Genomic DNA, 19,183 nt, shown 5'->3' on the forward strand with positions numbered 1-19,183 from the left:
TGATTTTGTAGGCACTCAGTTGTGTCAGTCTTTATCCTTCCTCCTATTGCTAGGGTTACCTCTTGTCCAGATTAGATGACAAACTACACACTGACCACTAATCTTGAGACTCTGACTACTGTAGGATGCCAGAGTATAGTCTGAAAACATTTTAACCATTTGAAAATGGAGCAATATCAACATAATCCTAACAAAAGCAAAGGACACATTTCTGAAAAGCACAGCTTTCATTTCTTAGTTCATTTTCAGAAAATAACAGAAGCTATATTTTGATCTCAAACTGACGTCCCATTTAGTCATTATTAAGGTACTTAGTACTAACTTAAGTATCCCATTTTGGTCACCAGCCAGTACAGGAATACAAACAAATGTAACAGTAATCTAATGGCATTTGGTACAGATATTATGAAATAAGAGATGTCTCCATTGAGGATTTTACTTACTTTAAAGACGAGTCTCCAACACCAAGACATCCTCTCAGACTAAGCTGTCTCAGGAACCCACCACACCTTTTCGATATATTTTCCACAACACGACCCTTAGACCAAATAGAACGAAGATTTAGCTGAATTTTATTCTGAGTTAATATTCTAACCAAATTGAAAATCCCAGCAGTTAAGACCAGCCCCAGCTATACCCCACCAGACCTACAACTCTTTGAATTTCTTTTGCTACTTTAAGAAAAAACAGCTCCCTTTGAGAATCTTCACTCACACTCAGGTGCTATTCAATTCAATTTTTAATTCTGTCTTCATTTTCTTCATTTGATCACACACATCTCAACTTTTTGTTGCAGCAGGCCCAACCCATTAATACTACCGAATTCAAGTTTTGTCAGATGAGTAGGGAACTGCCCCAGAGGTAGAATGGCAGGCTTGAGCACTCCTCAAAAGTCACAGTCACTTCTACAGCACGTAAGTTTAAATTGCCCACATAGACGTGCTTAGGCCAGTATGTCACAGTGGCCTCCAGTAAGTCCCTGTTTTACAGCTCCTGCCCTAGGGATAGTTACAACTGAAAGGTGCCAAACACCTTGGTGGCAGCAGCAGCAACAGGACTAATACCTAACAGCCCTGCCCATTATTTTCTCTCCCTTTAAAGAAGAAATACGTATACAATTACAGGTCAGTGAATTCTTTGTTGTTTTTGTTTTCCTCTCATGTTACCATGATGGTAACAATTTCACTTAAACAGTAAAGTGTTTCTCACATTTTATTGTCCTTCTTTACTACTAAAGTCCTTGCCATTATTATGTGAAAATATTTTCTTATCAGAGATTGTTTCTTGGTCCATAAGTAACACCGCTTATCTTATCTCTCAGAAGAATTCACACCAAACAAACAAACTGAAAATTACGTATTTCTTAAAGCTTTTCAATTAATCAGAATTATTTCTCAGCAAGGGCTAAATACCTTTACTGTAAGGATAAATTCTTCAATGAATAGCATATAATGCAAGTTCACTTTACATTGCAGAAAAAAGCCAAACCCTAAAGAATTATTCAAAGAAAATACAAACAAATAATGAGGTAAGTTTTCCCAAATACATTTATTTCTTTAACCACGTAATACCTGCCAAAAACCAGCATACTAAAGAAGACAACTTTAGTGCATTTAAATGCATTTAGCTGTTTGAATAATTAATCACTCAAAAAGTAGTTCTTCAACCTACCCAAGCTTACAGTTGGTTCCACATACCAAGAAATTCTAAGGTACACTTAACTTCAAGATCACAGATTTTTGATAGAAAAGAAACATTTTTAATAGGTTCCCCCCACCTTTATTCTCTACCATATGAGGTCCCAAATACAGAAAATTTCACAAAACCCGATTTTTCATTATTTGATATTCTCAGACCAAGTACTAACTGAAAAACCACCAAACAGCACAACATCCAACTGAGCACAAAGTTGTCAAATACAATTAGCAGCTTTTACTTGCCCTAAATCCATAGACAAAAAAATATGTGACTAAAACATCTAAATAGAGTTCTTAGACACCAAATGTGAAACTGTATCTTATTTAAGAACCAACTTGTTTAATAACTTCTGGTTAAATAAACTCCTATGAGTAAATTTAAGGGGATTATATTAAAAATGTACTTAAATACAATATACTGAAGTAACTAAATTGCTCCAAACCACACTAGCTTTTTATAGCAAAAGAGGATCATAACTTAGTTTCATTTCTTCTCCTGAATCCTATGCTACAAATATAGCATCTCAGAGGGCAACACTAGGTAAAATATATGAAAAAAATTGAAAATTTGAAAAAAAAAAAGTACTGTGTTTCTAAATACCAAAATTATTGTAAACACGGAAAAGGCCTATCAACAGAAGGACTGCAGACCTCTGGGGTTTTTCTTTATTTCTTAGCAAATGAGGAACACAAGCTTTCTTAAAGGCAACTGAAAAGATGACATTAAAGCTGCCAGTCTTCTTTGACACACTTAGATTGAGGCAGATGCTAAAAATCTTTCTCCTACCTCTGCAAGATCCTTGTTTAAGATGAGTAGAGCACAGGAGTTGGCAATAAAGTTTTAAAAGAGTGGTGAAAAAAATTTACCCTCTATGTTACTGTAAAGTTTTAGGAACAGTTTGTACCACAAAATACAGCAAATTAAACACATCTGGATTCTATTCATGCAACTAAGAAGCCAAAACATAAAATAAAGAAGCAAATCTATTATTGGAGTCTAAACTTAATTTGTATCAAACAACAAATAATAAACCAGTTCAGATTGAATCAAGGAATTGTCACTCCCCACTGATTTTTGTCTTCATTTGCAGATGTCATATTTTATTTTGTTATGCACACCTATGATAGCACTCATGCAGACATGTTTTTCTTACAGAAGACAAGTCTGTCCTAAAACCTTTCATTATATACTGGAAAGGACTTTACTGCACATGTACCTGCATTTCATACAAGGTTCAAACCTTATAAAACAAATGGTCATAAAATGGCAATCAGATACACACCAAATCAAATCTAGGCAAGTCTGCAGTAAGGAAAGTTGCTCAGCACTTTAGTGCTTCTATCTCCAAATCCTATAGCCAAGTGTCCAGTGAGCTTCCAGCACTAGATGGCCCCCTCACAGAGAGATTTGGGACCAGCAACAAAATTATCCTCTAGATTGTAAGTGTCATTCTGAGAATCTCACTCTATCCAGAGGCACTGTTTACACCTTTCCTTTCTGGAAATGAGCAAGTTTGAATTTCTAGAGCACTCTATGTATATATGAAAATTATCTGATACACAGCTGGCAACCAAAACTGAAACATTCATCCAGGAAAAAAAAAATGAGGCAAATACAGAGTTCTTTTTCATTTGCTTCTTCACAGTATTATTTTCTTGAATTAAGTCTTTAAAACATGTGAACACAACCACAGTCTGTGGGGCACTCAAAATGAGCTCACACTTCTCCACAGCAGTGAAAAATACCCTAAAAATGAAAAAGACACTAACCTCTATATCCGTTTGAAAGTTAAAGAGATCTATTCTTTGCCAATTACTTCCATCCAGAGCTAAAACATTCCATGCCTAGAGAAAACAAATACAGTTTATTTATTAGCTCCACTGCCTGCTCCCTTCATTTTCCTCTCAGTAATTCAAATATTACAAACTAGACAATTTCAGGCAGCATTAAAAAAAAAAAAATGTAGATATTACTAGTCATATAGTACCAACTAGCTAAAAACATAGAATTTGCAGAAATTAATCTCAAATCTCCTAAATGGATTACACTTTAAAGGCTAACTTGTGGCTACAAAACATATGGGAGAAAACAAGGTATTAAATGTGAAGTACACACAGAGAAAGATTTAACCCTCCATCCTTAAAAAGGTTTTGTAAAATTGTATAATGAATTACTTTTGCTAGACCTATATGGAAAAAGCGTAGTGGCAGATGAGATTCCTCTCAATAAAACCACAGTTCCTTAACCTCACTAGTTACTATTCTGAGCAAACAGAAACCTTTCAGAAAATTGCTGACTTTCCACTATTAGGCTCAGGCCTTTCCTTTACACGTGCTAAGTTACATGTACGTGTTTGAGAGCTTGTCCTTCACTGTTGAAGCAATAGTTGTTCAAAGTAAAGCAAAATAAAAAAGCCAGAGAAACACAAATATATGCAGAAAATCAGGAAAAAAAAAGAATACTGCATCAAATTGACTGGTAGTTCTGAGAGAAAGACACGATTTATTTAATTGCTTTGGTTTTCTTATGTTGTTTTGTAGGTTTTAGCTGAAACCTGATGTTACCTCACTTACAAAACTTACTGAAGTTGTAGGCCAGGGTGATATGGGTATAGGAATGAAATAATTACACATTTAATTACACATTAAATCAAACAAACAAACAAAAAACCAATTAAAACCAAACCCAAATGTAATTAACAGAAGAAAAACATGAAATAAAGTTCATTCATGTTGTATAATAACACAGTTCATTGTACACAGCTGACGTAGAAACAGAGTATTATTCATTTAATTTCAAGAAAAAAAATGAAGACAAGCTAAACATAAAAAGTTACTTAGCATGCCTTCTCTAGTATCTTGTGTGTGCCTTTTTCCTCAGTTAGTAGTCCATCTACTTACCACCTTTTGTACTTGGCAACAAAATGACGGATGTACTTCTTAGACACATGGTGCACATTAACCAAACTACATGGAATTTTAAGCAGCAAATACGCCTGAAAAATAAGTGTTATACAGCCACATGCTTTATAAAAAGCAAATGCCATCATGCCAAACTAGGCTTAATCCGTTCTCCAGATACATAGCATAGACAACTGGATATCTTTTCCATAGCCTTTAGACAGAAGTCCTGTACACAGCTAAATGCAAAACTGGAACCACTGTTCATTTGCTTTAATAAACTAAGAGACTGAGAAAACTTTTTTTTTTTTAAAATAGGAAGCAGATTGCAATGAATCCCCTTATTTGCATGTAATTAAGAAAATAGTATCCCAAGGAACAACCAAAAAACCCCAACAGAAATACATACCTTTGAAACTTGGGCACAGCGACACAAAGTAACTATGTCCAAGAAAGAAAATATTCTAGAAAGAAAGGAAAACAGCTACAATTAAAATGTTTAATTATAAATTTGGACTAATACATGAATTCACAGTTCTGTACTTCTATAGAAAGACACCAGTTACACAAGAAACAAGTTAAATGCTATATGAGTGTTTCACCAAATTGTTTTTGGTTATTGAGACTTATAGAATAATAGCACAGCTATCATCTTAAGACTGTCAACAACAACATATGAGAACCCAGCAGGGCTGCTTCTGAAAAATCTATTTTCTGTTCCCTTTCCCTACTATAACAAATAATTTTTTCTTCTTAATTCAGAGAAACCAACTTATATTCCTTTAATTGTGCTACAATTAAAGAAATAACTTACACAAATACAGATGAAGATTTCAGAGGCTGGTGAAGAGTAAGAAATAGATAACACATAAAATCCAATTTCAAGAATGTAAGTATTAATACAAGGGACAATGACCCAGATTTCTGAAAGGGTTTCACAGTGAATACCAAGTCTAACACAGTATCTTTTTTTTCAAACTTACTCTACAAGAAACAACTACAGCTGAAAATTCAGGTTTACTATTCTGATCATAGAACCAATTTCTCAGGGTTGTCAACTCTTAATAGTTTACAGAAAGAAACTTTTCACTGTCAAAATTAATTTTACTAAATACCTTTTCCAAACACCAATGAAATTGGTTCAAAGGATGTTCTCAGTAACAAAGAAATCATTACGTTAAGCATCAAATATAGATCCTATTCAAAAAGAATTTTCTATTACAGAGAATGAAAGTGATTAAATATATGAAAGATGTTCCTGTTATTCACTGATAAATTGCTACCTGCTTGCCAAGGAACTTTTTCAGTCATCAAAACAATGAACAGTAATAAGAACAATTTCATATTATAGTAGGATGTTAACATTAAGGAGCAAACAACTGGTAAGAGATGCTGAATTTAATAACGTAAAATTCTGGTTAATGTTTTTCAAATGAAAATCTGAAGCTAGAGCTCAAAATGGATGCCTATATCTTAAACATTGTGACTTTTAGCTGTGGTAAGAGCAAAAAAGTGTAATGAAAGTAATTCTTAAACATAACAACCTTCTGGACGTTTATTTTGATCACTTCAGATAGCTGTCTTCCAATATTTGATTTGACACGTGGAAATTTCTTTCTTTGTTCTTCTTCATTTACTTTTCTTCATTCTTTCTTTTTCTTTCTTTCTTACCATACAGTAATACACTTTCTCAAAAAAACTAATAGCCAAGCAAACAGAAGGACACATGTTTTCAGAAGCTATAAAACAGTTTATAAAATCCTGTCAATAACCATTTATTTTGATAGCATCTATTTTGTGATTTGAACATCCTTTCTGAGGCCTGTCCACTTTAGAAAACGTAGTGGCATTTAATGCACAAAGTACACACTTAATGTGCTCAGAAAATTGCTGGACTGTTCAGATAAACACTGAAAAGTGTTCTCTCTCTTTTAAGAGCAGCATAAATATCAGTGACCCACCAGGAACCCTCTTCTGAAATCACCTTTCGCCCTGCCTTGAGGGAAATGCCAGCAGATGAGGGTGTGAAGATTACATGAGAGAGAGCTCCAGAAGCCTCTTGGCTTGTAGGAGCTTCCTCCTAGAACCACCGTGAGAGTGGAACCTAAGGGTTATCTCAGACTTACAGAAGCACAAAAGACAGATTTCCATGTTATTTGTAACAAAGAAAGAACTTGTGACACAACACTCTTGCCTAAATAAGAACGTGACATGCTTTAGAAGTTCTATGAAATAAGTTCCATGAAGTAAGAACCAACAGAAGAAACTGTAAGATGTTGAAGAAAGGGTATTTTATACTCCCCCCCAGTACTCTGAGTTGTCTGGCAGTCTATCCTCATGTTTCATTGTTTATTGCTGTTAAGAGATTAATGCTGATGCATGATTTCTAAAAAAAAAAGGTAAATTAAAACCAAATGGAGAACAGATGTATTTATTTTTACTTCATTCTGTATGAAAGGACTTTTCAAAAAGTCAAAAACTGGAAGTGGTTGTTCTATGTTAAGAGAAGAAAAATTTTAGTAAGTGTAAACATTCATGATGCCTTTAGAGTTTTTTTTCTGTTGTTCTAGAGAAGAAACTTTTCGGCAAGGCAGCCCAAGCTGTCCCCATCAAAACAGGTAACAACATTAAGATGCACTATCAGCAAGGAAATGCACAATTATTACCCTTCACTTAAACAGTACAATAGGCAAGACATGCAAATAAATACTTATACAATTCCAAAGAGGCATCTTGCACACGTGCTTGCAAACACTTTTTTCCACACTTTTCTATTTATTTACCCTCTATAGTACAGTGTTGCACTAGCACCACTAACACACACTTGCTTGTCTTCTTGCAGCCCCACAGAATTATTAACAATGTCTTACCGGTCAGGAAAACTAGCCAATGAGGCACAAGACTCTAAAGTTTAAAGTAATTTAAAGTCTTTAAAAGACCTCAGAGTGTTTAAAGACTTTAAGTACAACCATCTCAGACTGACATTGTCAGTCATCTCTCAGTGTCAGACACTGACACTGTCTGGCACTTGGGTGAAGGACCATCAGCAGACACCTGCAATTTTAAAAAGTGGAAAAAACTACCAAGCAGGGCAGCTGCTGGTTGTATAGCACTTCTGTCCTCTATGACCACAGATACATAGGTGGAAGCTAATGCAGCCAGCAGTGGGATTCATTTCCACTTCAGTCTTTGGCATGTATTAATACAAGGAAATTGAAGTTAGGTTAATAAATTCACAGTAACATTTAGGATCATTTGTTCTGGTTTCCAGTATCCCAGGCTATTCAATTCTCCATAGTTATCCTGTATCGAGCTCAGGAAGGAAAATACACTTACCAACACTTGGAACCCTTGGAGCCTTTTCATCCCTAGGCACACACCACTCTGGACATGTGCCTCACGAGTTTGGCCTTGGAGACCTTTCAATGTTAACAGTACCCGCAGCACACTGAGTTTCATGCCAAAGGCACAAAGAGTTGTACAAGCTCAGAGTTCCTCAACTCCCTCATGGCAAACTTGCATTTGGCTAAAGCCTGGCTTACAGAAAAGGACCTATTCTTCATTTGAAAGCCTTCAAGACACAGAAAATCATCACCTTCTCTGGTAGTTTGTTCCACTGGTTAATCACTCTGTCAAAATGTTTCCCTTATTTCCAAGGTGAACGTCTGGTTTCCAGCTCTATGCTGTTTTCTACTTTTCTTCACCAAATTAAAGAGTGCTTTAGCAGTTCATACTTTCTCTTTACTGAGTTTAAAAGCCACTTATCATGTCATCTTTAATTCCTATTTTAAGAATCTTTTTACTTTAGCTCTTTAAATTTCCTTTTCTCTGTCGATTATTTTTTCAGCATGTTTCTTTGAATGGAGACATCAGAAGCATGTGCAACATTAAAAAATTTATTACTATCAACAAAGCTGTACACAGACATAAAGTGTGATTTCACTACCTTCATTTTCATTTCAGGCCATTTTAACAGCGATTTTGACACAGCATCAAACAAGAATCTTACAGTATATCACCCATTTCAGCATCACACCCTGCTCTGGGAGTACACAGCCCAGGCCACAGAATTTCTGTGCATTCCTTACTCCTACTTATCTATCCATGTAAAATTAATCTATAAAATTATTCTTTTTTTGAACACACACGATTTACCATGTTATTCATGAAATTCTTTAGGAGTGCTATGTGTTCTTAGGGTTTAACCATTACAGTTCTTTTGTGTCATCTATAACTTAATACATTTAACATGCACTGATAAACTGCACACACACAGTTGACTTTTAAAACGAAAATATCAAACATTAAAAGTCAAGCGCCTAAGTAGAAACAAGTAATTTTGGTTGGTAAAGCCAACTAAATTTGAAATCTCTTAGAATGATATTGTCCAATTACTTATTTTCCAGAAATCCACAACAATTGCCATATTTCTCTCTCTTAATTTCTGATCAAACAAATCTATGGCGAATTTTTCCACTGCATACTGAATAGGAGGCTGATATTTCTGGTCATCTCTCTCTTGTCTACTTTAAAGTGCTGCAGTTAAGATTCATATTCTTCTAGTCTGGAATTTTCTTGATACCCAAGACTCACCAAAGCTCAGCATAAGAGGGCCACAGACCTTCTAGGTCACCTTTTTGAGGCATTTTCACTGCAATTTATATGGTTCTGCCAACAAGAAGTGATGATCTACAAACCTCCATCATCTCCCCACGTATTTCCACATGTGCTTCATTCTTCCCTTGTGCCATAAAGACTATCTAATGTCTTTTCAAACACAGAGACAGCTGACTCCTCACATTTTGTTTCCCTCCCTAAGGAGCCACAGAAAGAAACAGCTATTCCTCAAAACTGCAACACTGTGTTGTGTACCTCCTACAGAGACAGAAATCAAATTGTGCAAGAGTCAAACTGCTTCTCTCTTGCTTTTGTAAGGCCCTTCTACATTTGATCACATGAGGAATAAGCTCTTGAAGTAATGGCCCAGCAATTACTCATTTTAAGTATTTTGATACAATGCTATAAGGATTGATAAAAAGTGGATAACAAGATGCATACAGTGAGTACTACACACAGATACTTGACTTCCTAGAAATTTCCGCCCAACACCCAAAATTTGGTATGACAAACACCTGGTAACTTCCAAAAAGCTTCAAGAAAAACCTACATTGAGGTTTTGTTTACAATTGACTTGTGAATGGAACTCCATTTCAGAACAACTGTCTTTCATGCTGTTAAAATTTACAATGGTTTTGCACACAAGGAACGATAACAAACTATCAAAATAAAAACCAAAGTAAGAAGGATAAGAAATGCCTCACTGAAGACAGCACATCAACTAGATAAGCTGCTTAGAAGTTCCTTTCAACTTTACCACACTGTCCAGTTGTTACAAAACATGCACACAACAAATCTGTTATGTCTTCCCCATTTTAGACTATGGATTCCTTATTGATTTGTACAATTCCTTGAATAGTAAATCTATTCTCATTAAAGTCCTTCACATGCAATATGGAAGAGTAAAGCCTACATACGTGGAAAAGTATCATAGAGAGACAACTTATAACTTTCACAGTTTTGATTTTCCTTTTTTAGCAGTTTTTTCTCAGGATTTTCTCCAAGCATGCCCAAGCAACAGAGAAAAAGGGCATCAGATGTTCTCAGTTCACTACTAATCATGTTTGAACACACACAGTGGCAAAGTCTGAAACCCACTGTAGAAACTGTCTTGTATTTCTCCTAAAATGTCATACTCAGTAAATACGAACCATATTTACAATTCTTTACACATGGAAGGTTTGTCTTCACCCTTTGTCCTCAACTTTACTAAACACTTGACTGAGGTATGAGGCATCTCATGGTTAAGCATAGCCCAGCAGTACATACAAACACTAGAATAAAAATGTGCAGGCTAAAACCACACACAGATAAGAGAAATAATCCATAGCCATAATCCAGAAAAGCATACTCTTTCATGAATATTAAATTCAATTTTAAAATTATATCTATATGATTAAATTAACAATGCTAATGCTGGTGTGCTTCCAAACTTCACCAACGTTGCAGCTAAGTCCTGTAATGTGTTAATCAATAGATCCACAAAATAACACTTGTCCTGGAAAGATAAATAGTGAGGCATATTTAAATCTTAAGGAAACAACTTCTTTACAAGCCAAACCTCCTTTTCTTTCCCCAAGGTACTTATTACTACAGAACCCTTACATAAGTATTGGCAATTGCAAAATAATAGGCTGACGACAGGATGCCTGACACCTATTTTCTATTGAAACAGTAATCAGCTTTTTTTACAAATAATCAACTTTGCTGGATTCACTTTACAGAGACCAGCATCTAACTTTTTATGGCCTATATGTTACTTGAAAGACAAGTGCATTATCTTACTCATTCTTTAAAAATAAGTTTTACTTATTTGTAAAGTATGATCATGTATCACACAACAGCGACCCTTTCAGATACTCTCAGTATCTGAAACAAAATGCCCAATGATAAATTCAAGAAGGGCCAGGTCTGTTTAATTTTCCACCCTCAGCTAGTCCATAATTTTTTAATATAGATTTTACATTTATGAAGTAATTTTATGAAGCACAAATTTGGAAACTATAACACATCTTACTAAATAAAAGCAGTTAGCCTCATCAAATAAAATCAGTTAGTAATGATTAGTTCACAGTGGTTTAACTTGCAGCCCACAGTCCTAATCCAACCTTGCTGGCTATTCCAACTATCCTACAGTCTGTTTTTCCCCATGAGTGAAGGGATTAGAATTTGGGCACCAAACAGCCAAAAATCCACTATACCCACTCTGCACATTAGTGTCTAGGTAGAGATGTGGACAAATAACATGATGCACTGGTGACATGCAGCCCAGGGATGCTCCATAAACCATGATCATTACTGCCATAGATGTTATGTGCAGTAGGATTCAGGAGACTTGATCCAACCTGCAGCTCTGCTACTGGCCTGGAGGATGATCCTGAACAAAAGACTTCTCTTCCTGAAGTTTGTGTCTGCATCATGAATACACAGATAATAATGCTCACCTCTCCTGTAAATACTTCATGGATTACAGACCAAAAAAATCTAAGAATTTTCATGTACGTTTTTCTATTTAAACTGTCTAGCACCAAATATTTAAGCTTTTTTTTTTTATTTTTAGAAAGTAAGAGTACCTTTTGACTGCCTTTTTGTTTTTTGATGGCACTTTTCACATGGAAATGAAGGAGAACATTTTCTCCCCTGACTCCCATAGCTCCGTGTAAAAAGCAGACTTCATTACATCACTAGTACTTCTGAACATTATTTGTTCTGATAATGAACAAATTAAGAGACTGAGTTTAAATAAATTCCAGTTTCAACGTAAACAAAGCTCTAAATGGAATTAAATATTCATTAAATATGAGGTTCCAAAGAGAGGTTTAGCAGCAAATAAAAGAAAAACGAAGTGAAACAAAATAAATGGTAAAGTACAATTCCAAGGGTTGTATAAATCATTGCTATATCCCCTTTAGCTGTTACTCCTGCTTCAAATGCTTTTTCACTTTTGTTCCAGTGTGACCAATCCTTTGTCACAAGCATGTTCTTAAGAGATAATACCTGTAACTTGAACCAAGTAATAGTGAAGCTCTCAATTTATAAGGAAACTCCAACTGTTCAAGTAGAAAGATTAAAGAAAATATATTCTTTTCAAAACTGATGAATCTTACTTAGCACCTTGACACAATAAAACCCCTCTTCCATTTCCAAATCTCCTCTTCCTCATTAACACACTATACAACAGCACTAGTGTGCAACTTTCTGCTTCTGTTCTTCAAGCATCTCACATTTTTAAAGGAATTCCATCTGAAATATTGCTGGCAAAAACACTCCATTTTGAGCTTACACTGGCACTTAAACTTTGTTTATGAACAAAACCAAATCACTTAAACATACCAAATAGAGGATGGCAATTACCTACTCAAATTTCAAAAGGCCAAACTGAATTGTTCACATAATCATTTGCAAATGTTTAGCATCTCATACAAAGAAGCCAGAAAATGCGTACAAAGTGCCAAATGGTGAGGCAAAGAACTGAAAAATATAAACTTGCATCTGGAACTGATCTTGGTAAGAATTTCATAAGCAGACAAACAATGCATGTGGCAGTGTAAAAAAAAGGTCAGCATGAGACCTTCACATTCTGAAGGGAATATGCTGACCACCAAGCACTGACTGAGTCTTTAGATTCCTCAGGCAGAGCCTGAGTTCTGTCCTGATTACGAGGTAAGTCACTGGAAAGCTTTAAAACCCTATCCCTCTTCAGAATAAAAGATAATTTTGCAACAAAAGCTGATTAATCAGAAAATTGCAACTTGTTGCATTGTCTGTGTATATTTGAACTTATACACACTACCTTGAAGTCTGAAGATACAGAGAAACTAAATGACCATACATTATGACATTATATATATCATGTTAAAACAAATAAAAATTGATAATGTGATATTATTTTTCAAATTGATGCCAAAGCACATAAAGATTCTGAAAGAACCCAGTATATCTTGCATAGCCCTAAAGTATTTATAATTCTGTTGTTTCTCTAGCTCAAAAGATCAAAATATTTAACTCATTTTTTTAGCTGGTCCATGAGTTGTGCATGTGGCTCATTTGGATCACTTACTCAGTTGATTTTCTGACCACTTTTTTGGAGGTAAGGACCACTGGAAATTAATATCTGTCTCCACAGAAGTGAGTCAGGATTTGACATTATGCTGTCATCAGTTGCATAGTTTCTGCTTGCTTCTTGTCAATGTTTGTCTCCACATTTCTAGTTAACAAACATTTAAAGGATGCTCATGCTATACTAAATAGTTTGAATTAGTGCTCCTCTGCACTAATTCTTTAGACAGATGTATTTCAGGCATGCTGAATCAAAAGACTTAATGAAAATTACTTGTATGAGACACTATTAGATTTTGCTTTACAAAAACCATAGATTCACAAAAATATACAGAAGTCTTATTTTCATAAGAAACTCCTATACAATCACTTCACTTCATAACCTGTATGAATAGTTTACATACTTGTACCAATTTGGGTGTTCTAATTCTAAATAGTTATATTGTAATTGTTTGGCAGACTACTATAGAGGACTTAGAATTCTGACTTGGAAAACACTCTAAAATCAAAATAAAAGATTGCATGTGCATTATAAAACTGGAATGTTTCCCTGAGACTGTCAAACACTAAACAGCAGTCTCAGCTATTCAGGGTGAAATATTTCCCTACTTAATTATATAAATCCTTGTAGCGGGGAAAATGAATCATGTCTGAGATGACAGATTGTTTATTCCTTTTGCCTTCAAAACACATATATTGTTTTTCTGCTTATAAAATTCTTACTAACCAAGAACTGCTCCAGACAAAAGCTTTATATTTTTCAGTTCTTTGACTCATTAGTCAGTGCTCTTTATGCTAAGATACAGCAGCTAAATTTTACAGCAATCGTGGGCCATCCAAGTACCTCCAGAACCTAGATAAGAAATACTGATGCCATTATAACTATTTCTTATTGTAGCCTCTGCTGTGTCCCTTTTCTATTTCCCCCACAGTTAAGCACACAGGTGGTAAAGCATCACTTCAGATATATCAAATATTATGTTTGACTTCACCAGTTTTAACCTTGGGGTAATTTTTTCTCTACAACAATGAACACACTAAAAGCTGAGCAAAACACAATGTGCAGTAACAAAAACAAAGAACAGAAACATGAAAACTTACACTTCCTAAGTCAACTCACAAGCTGCATAATCTTGCCTAAAAGAAAAGCTGCTGCTGAAACACCACTCCTGTGCTCCTCTCCTAATTTCAGTCCCAAAACTTTGCTTATCTTCTTCTAAATCTGATCGAGCACTCAAATTTTGAGTCTGATGGCTGAGATTTATTCTTAAGTACATGCACTCAAAAAGTATGGTTTATAGCAGAACTCACAATAATATCTGTATTTGTGGTACAATTTATGAAGTTGGTACTTTGTAGGCAGAAAGGAACCAAAAATGGTTTAAGTGGCTGAAAGGAACAAACATCTTGTTCCTTTAGCTTGCCACTTTTGTGAAAAAAACTTATAGTACAGAACATTAGTAGTTAAAATACAAATGAACAAATGTTACCTATCCTTCTGCATGCTAAAAGTACTGGCTGTATCTCTCTTTTCAAATGTGCATTATTACTTTTTATCAAGCACCAGAAAAAAAGCTGTTGAAATACACTATTTTTTGTTTCAAATTATTTTTCAAATTCACACTGTAACTGTATTAATACATTGTTTTAGGATTTTTTCCCCAGCAATTTACATAAATAAAAAAAAAGATGAGCCACTTTCAAGCTATGACATCTTACTATGAAAGTTACCATTAAAATTGTATTAGCCTGACTTGATTTCTGATTCTTGTACGACAAGATATGGGATTATGAATTTCAGACACCAATGCAATTCTACAATAAATGTCCTGTGTATTCAACTGATGCTTTCCCATAAACACACAGGCTAAGAAAACAAAATAAAGCTACCCTCATCCAAAAACTGTTTAAATTACATGATTTATAATACCACCTCACAATTCTTAGTTAAACATCATACAATTGAGCATTTATTCTATCTTTTTCTTCTTGCAATATATAATAGCAGAAGGGAAAGAGCATTCCTTGCCAACTGGCAAACAAATAGCTCTGCAACAGCTAACAGGGGTCATAATTTTTCCTTTAGCTTGAACAAAACTACAAAGCAAAGTTTTTAGAAGCAGACTATTTCTTTCACAGGTAAAAATATACTCCAATATTACAAATAAAAATAAATGTCCATAAACCAGAAAAAATTACAAATTAAATACCTCCCTCTCTCCACTCAAGCTATACTATCACCCTCAAAGTATAAATGGCCCCTCCAAATAAGGGTCTTCTTCAAAACCACCACTGTCCATATTAATCAGATATCCTCCTCCTCTTCCTGTGCCCAGTCATCTGGGTCTACTTGAGAAAGAAAAAATAATCTCCATTTTCTTGTCTTTTCAAATGAATTTCTTGCCTGAGAAGCTGAGGGTCTCAACCATTAACTTACAAACATAGATACTCCACAGAAAACATGCAACAGACATGACACTGCCTTGAAAACCTTCCAATATAATTCTGGTTGTTACATTAGTAGTAGTAGTAGTAATAATAATAATAATAAACAAGTAAAATACCAAGGGCTTACTTTGTTCAACTTTAGAGTATGCAAGTATAGTAACACTATTCTGTGAATAAATTTCAAAGTAGTTTTATTTCATAAGTCTACCATCAGGAAAAAGTTTTCCAATTTTGGAGGAAAAAACTGGATTGCTCATTATAGCTTGTTACGTAAATTTAAATACTTGATGCAAATGAGAAAACGACCAATTCTGGCAATAGAAGAAACTGTGTTAACATTTAATTTCCAGAAATTTGTAAAAAGTTATTAACCACTTTTTTCCCGCAAGTCCAATACTATGGGGTGTTTTTTTAAAGAGGGCTGTAGTGCTTTCTAAGTTTTCATACATATCTGACACAAGCAGCAAACTAAGTGCGTTTGATGACACCTTCAGTGGGATTTACTATTCAGTTCCAGGTCTGTGAGAAAAATGCAACTGGTTTACTCTCCTTTTAATTAAAAGGTAGACTGCATAGCTAATAAAGGAAAAATAATTAGAATATTAATTACCCTCAGTGCAGCAATATTTAAGCTCTCCTGTCATAACCATAGGACAAGACAATTTTAAAACATGATGCAGCATGAGTACATACATTTCAGTTGTTAAAAGGCATTCAGATGCAGTCTTACGAAAGCCTTCACATGCAAGCTCATCAAACAAATTCCCCACTGACAAACCTTTAGACAGGCAGGTCTGTGCCCTGAAACTTCCTTAGGTATCTACACCCTGCAGGGATGAGAACCCAGATGCATGATCCTCCCTCTAACAAGCTCTGCCATTGGCCTTGTGCATTTGTCCCTGCAGCAGTACAATTTCAAAAGGAGATTTACACAGCACCTCTCCCACCCAACCCCTTCCACTCCATTTCAAAACCCTGGTGATCAGCACAATATTGTGGGTATAATGAAATATGTACTTTATTTCTTCCTGGCAGAACAGACCCAGTCCCAGCATTCAGCATGAGATCATCATGTTCTTTATTGAGAAAGCTGACAGTCCCAGTTCAATTTCTCAGATCATCAACTCTTCTAGCTACATCTGCAACACTACTTTGGTAAATCAGTGTGGAATTGCAAACAGGACGCATGAGCACAAAAAATAGATGGTTGGCTGAATCAGTTCCGTGTATGCTTCACCTGGGATATTTTATGTTGTTGTTCCAGCCCCATGAAGCCTTTTAACTGTGCTAAAGGCTTCTTTAGACACTGCCATAACAGTGTAGTAGCAGGGGCTAGCTGCACCACTTCCTCAGTTGGTCAAATCCAAGATAAGCCGACACATCCTTCAAGCTGCTTTCTAAGAACCTATCTTGAATAGAAGAAATAACAACTAAGCCACTGGTAGAGTCTAATTACTTCAAAATCTTTGTTTGTTTGGGGTTTTTTCCTGCCAACCTCTTTAAAATCAGAGAAACACAGAATGGGTCAGGTTGAAAGGGACCACAGTGGGTCATTTGGTCCAACCTGCCTGCTCAAGCAGGGTCACTGCACAGGATTGCATCCAGTTGGTTCTTGAATATCTCCAGTGAGGGAGACTCCACGACCTCTCTGGACAAGCTGTTGCAGTGCTCAGTCACCTGCATAGTAAAGAAGTTCTTCCTCATATTCAGGTGGAACTTCCTGTTCCAGGAACTTCCAGTTTCTGCCTGTTGCCTCTTGTCCTGCTGCTGGGCAGCACTGAGAAGCACCTGGCTCCATCCTGGTGGCACCCTCCTTTCAGGTACAGATAGACATTGGTGAGGGTTCCTCTCAGTCATCTCTTCTTGAGGCTGAACAGGCCCAACTCCCTCGGCCTCTCTCATAAGAAAGATGCTCCAAAAGATGTCCTTACTACCTCAGTGCATGACAGTTCAGTGCCCAAACCATACCAACAAATCCTGTTCAATTACATGAACTATATATTTAGCATCTATAACAGTGAAATGGACAGTCACTTCCACAAATATTGGGAGAATTCTAATGCTAGAAAAGAAGGACTTGAAGATCATGATTTTTAGCTAAGGAGGCAACATATTACATTGACCTTTATCTTGTGGTTCATGTGGGGCATTGAGCGCAACAATGCAAAGGTAAGAGAATTTCTGTTCAGGGCATTATTCTGTGACATGTCTCTTTTAATCACATTTTCTAAATAGTTCTAAGAGTCTAAATTACAATCTGCTACCATATGGAATGTTTCTCAACAAAAATGAAAAGCTTTTTAAAATTCAATTCCTTTAACAACAGTCTGCTTTTTTAATACCACCAAGAGAGCATTGTGATAGTGCAGTCACAACGTTTTTAGGAGCATTTTCTTCGGGCACAAGATGCAAAACACCATTGAGACATTCTTCCACTTCAAATCACACTGGAAGCAGTGACATACAACAAGCTGACCCAAACATGTCCATATTGCATTAAGAAAAAAAGCAACAGCTCCATTTTAATAACACCACCTGTAAAAACTGTAATTGCACCATTATAAGTGAACATTCTTTTTTCTTTTTTCTTTCACCTTAAGGAGTAGTCTGTAACAAAACCTATGTGTAGGTACAGAAGATGTTGCTGAAGTGGCCACATCCAACCAAGCAATAGCTCCACATTTTGCAGTTAAGTTTATACTTTGCTTGAAATCAACTGTCAACAATATGAGAGCATGAAGACATCCATCAGTCATGGGCTGAACTTACTGATCATGGTGTTGCAGGTAACTTTTGCAAAGATAATCTACTCATACACCAGCAAGACGATAAAATTGATGAGTAACTGAATGACTACAATAACAAAGATCCTGCTGTAGGTTCGACCTTACACAACACAGATTGGCAGCAATGGTATCAGAGCTTTTCAATGCAGTGACTTTTTTGGAAGCGCTGACATTAAATTTGCACTTTATTTTGTTATAATAAAGTTCATGGCATAAAGAGTGTGAACTACATTAGAGAATTAGGCTCTTCAGGCAGATATAAAAGATTGTGCAGTGTGGAAGAGCTGACTACTTGGTACACCAAAGTTTTTTTGTCGTTTTATTTCACTTCTTTTTCTGACATGCAAGTCAAAAATCACAATTAAATTACTTCTTCCATGGTATAGTATAATTTGAACACATTAAAAACAAATCAAGGCAACAAGCTCAAGAATTCCAAGAACTAAATCAGGTGTGTTTTTATTTATTTCAAGAGGATTTAAGAAAGAATGAAAAGCACTCGATAGCCTGTAAGACACATAAGCAACGTACAATCCTCAGGTTTTTACTCTTTAAAATGTTACGTAGAGTTACCTTAACAGAAGTTCTTTGGGTAGTTTTTTGTTAATAAGGGCTTCATCATTATTTGAGAAAACCTAGAAACAGAGAGAAAAAACACTATTTTAAAAACTAACA

The 19,183-nt window shown here is 35.5% G+C and overlaps 1 protein-coding gene across 1 annotated transcript in view; it reads right to left on the reverse strand.

The window, feature by feature from the left end:
- Window positions 1–19,183, reverse strand: part of FBXL2 (F-box and leucine rich repeat protein 2) — a 51,641-nt gene that overhangs the window by 18,611 nt on the left and 13,847 nt on the right. Inside the window, exons 2-5 of the mRNA XM_085051510.1 lie at window positions 19,082–19,143; window positions 5,008–5,062; window positions 3,468–3,542; window positions 444–538 (exon numbers count right to left, since the gene is read on the reverse strand). Of these exons, the coding sequence (XP_084907636.1) occupies window positions 444–538; window positions 3,468–3,542; window positions 5,008–5,062; window positions 19,082–19,143 (287 nt within the window). The remainder of the gene's footprint in view (window positions 1–443; window positions 539–3,467; window positions 3,543–5,007; window positions 5,063–19,081; window positions 19,144–19,183) is intronic.

The sequence above is a fragment of the Lichenostomus cassidix genome, chromosome 2 (assembly GCF_008360975.1).
Source record: "Lichenostomus cassidix isolate B80296 chromosome 2, HeHo_3.0, whole genome shotgun sequence".
In the NCBI taxonomy this organism is placed as follows: Eukaryota; Metazoa; Chordata; class Aves; order Passeriformes; family Meliphagidae; genus Lichenostomus; species Lichenostomus cassidix.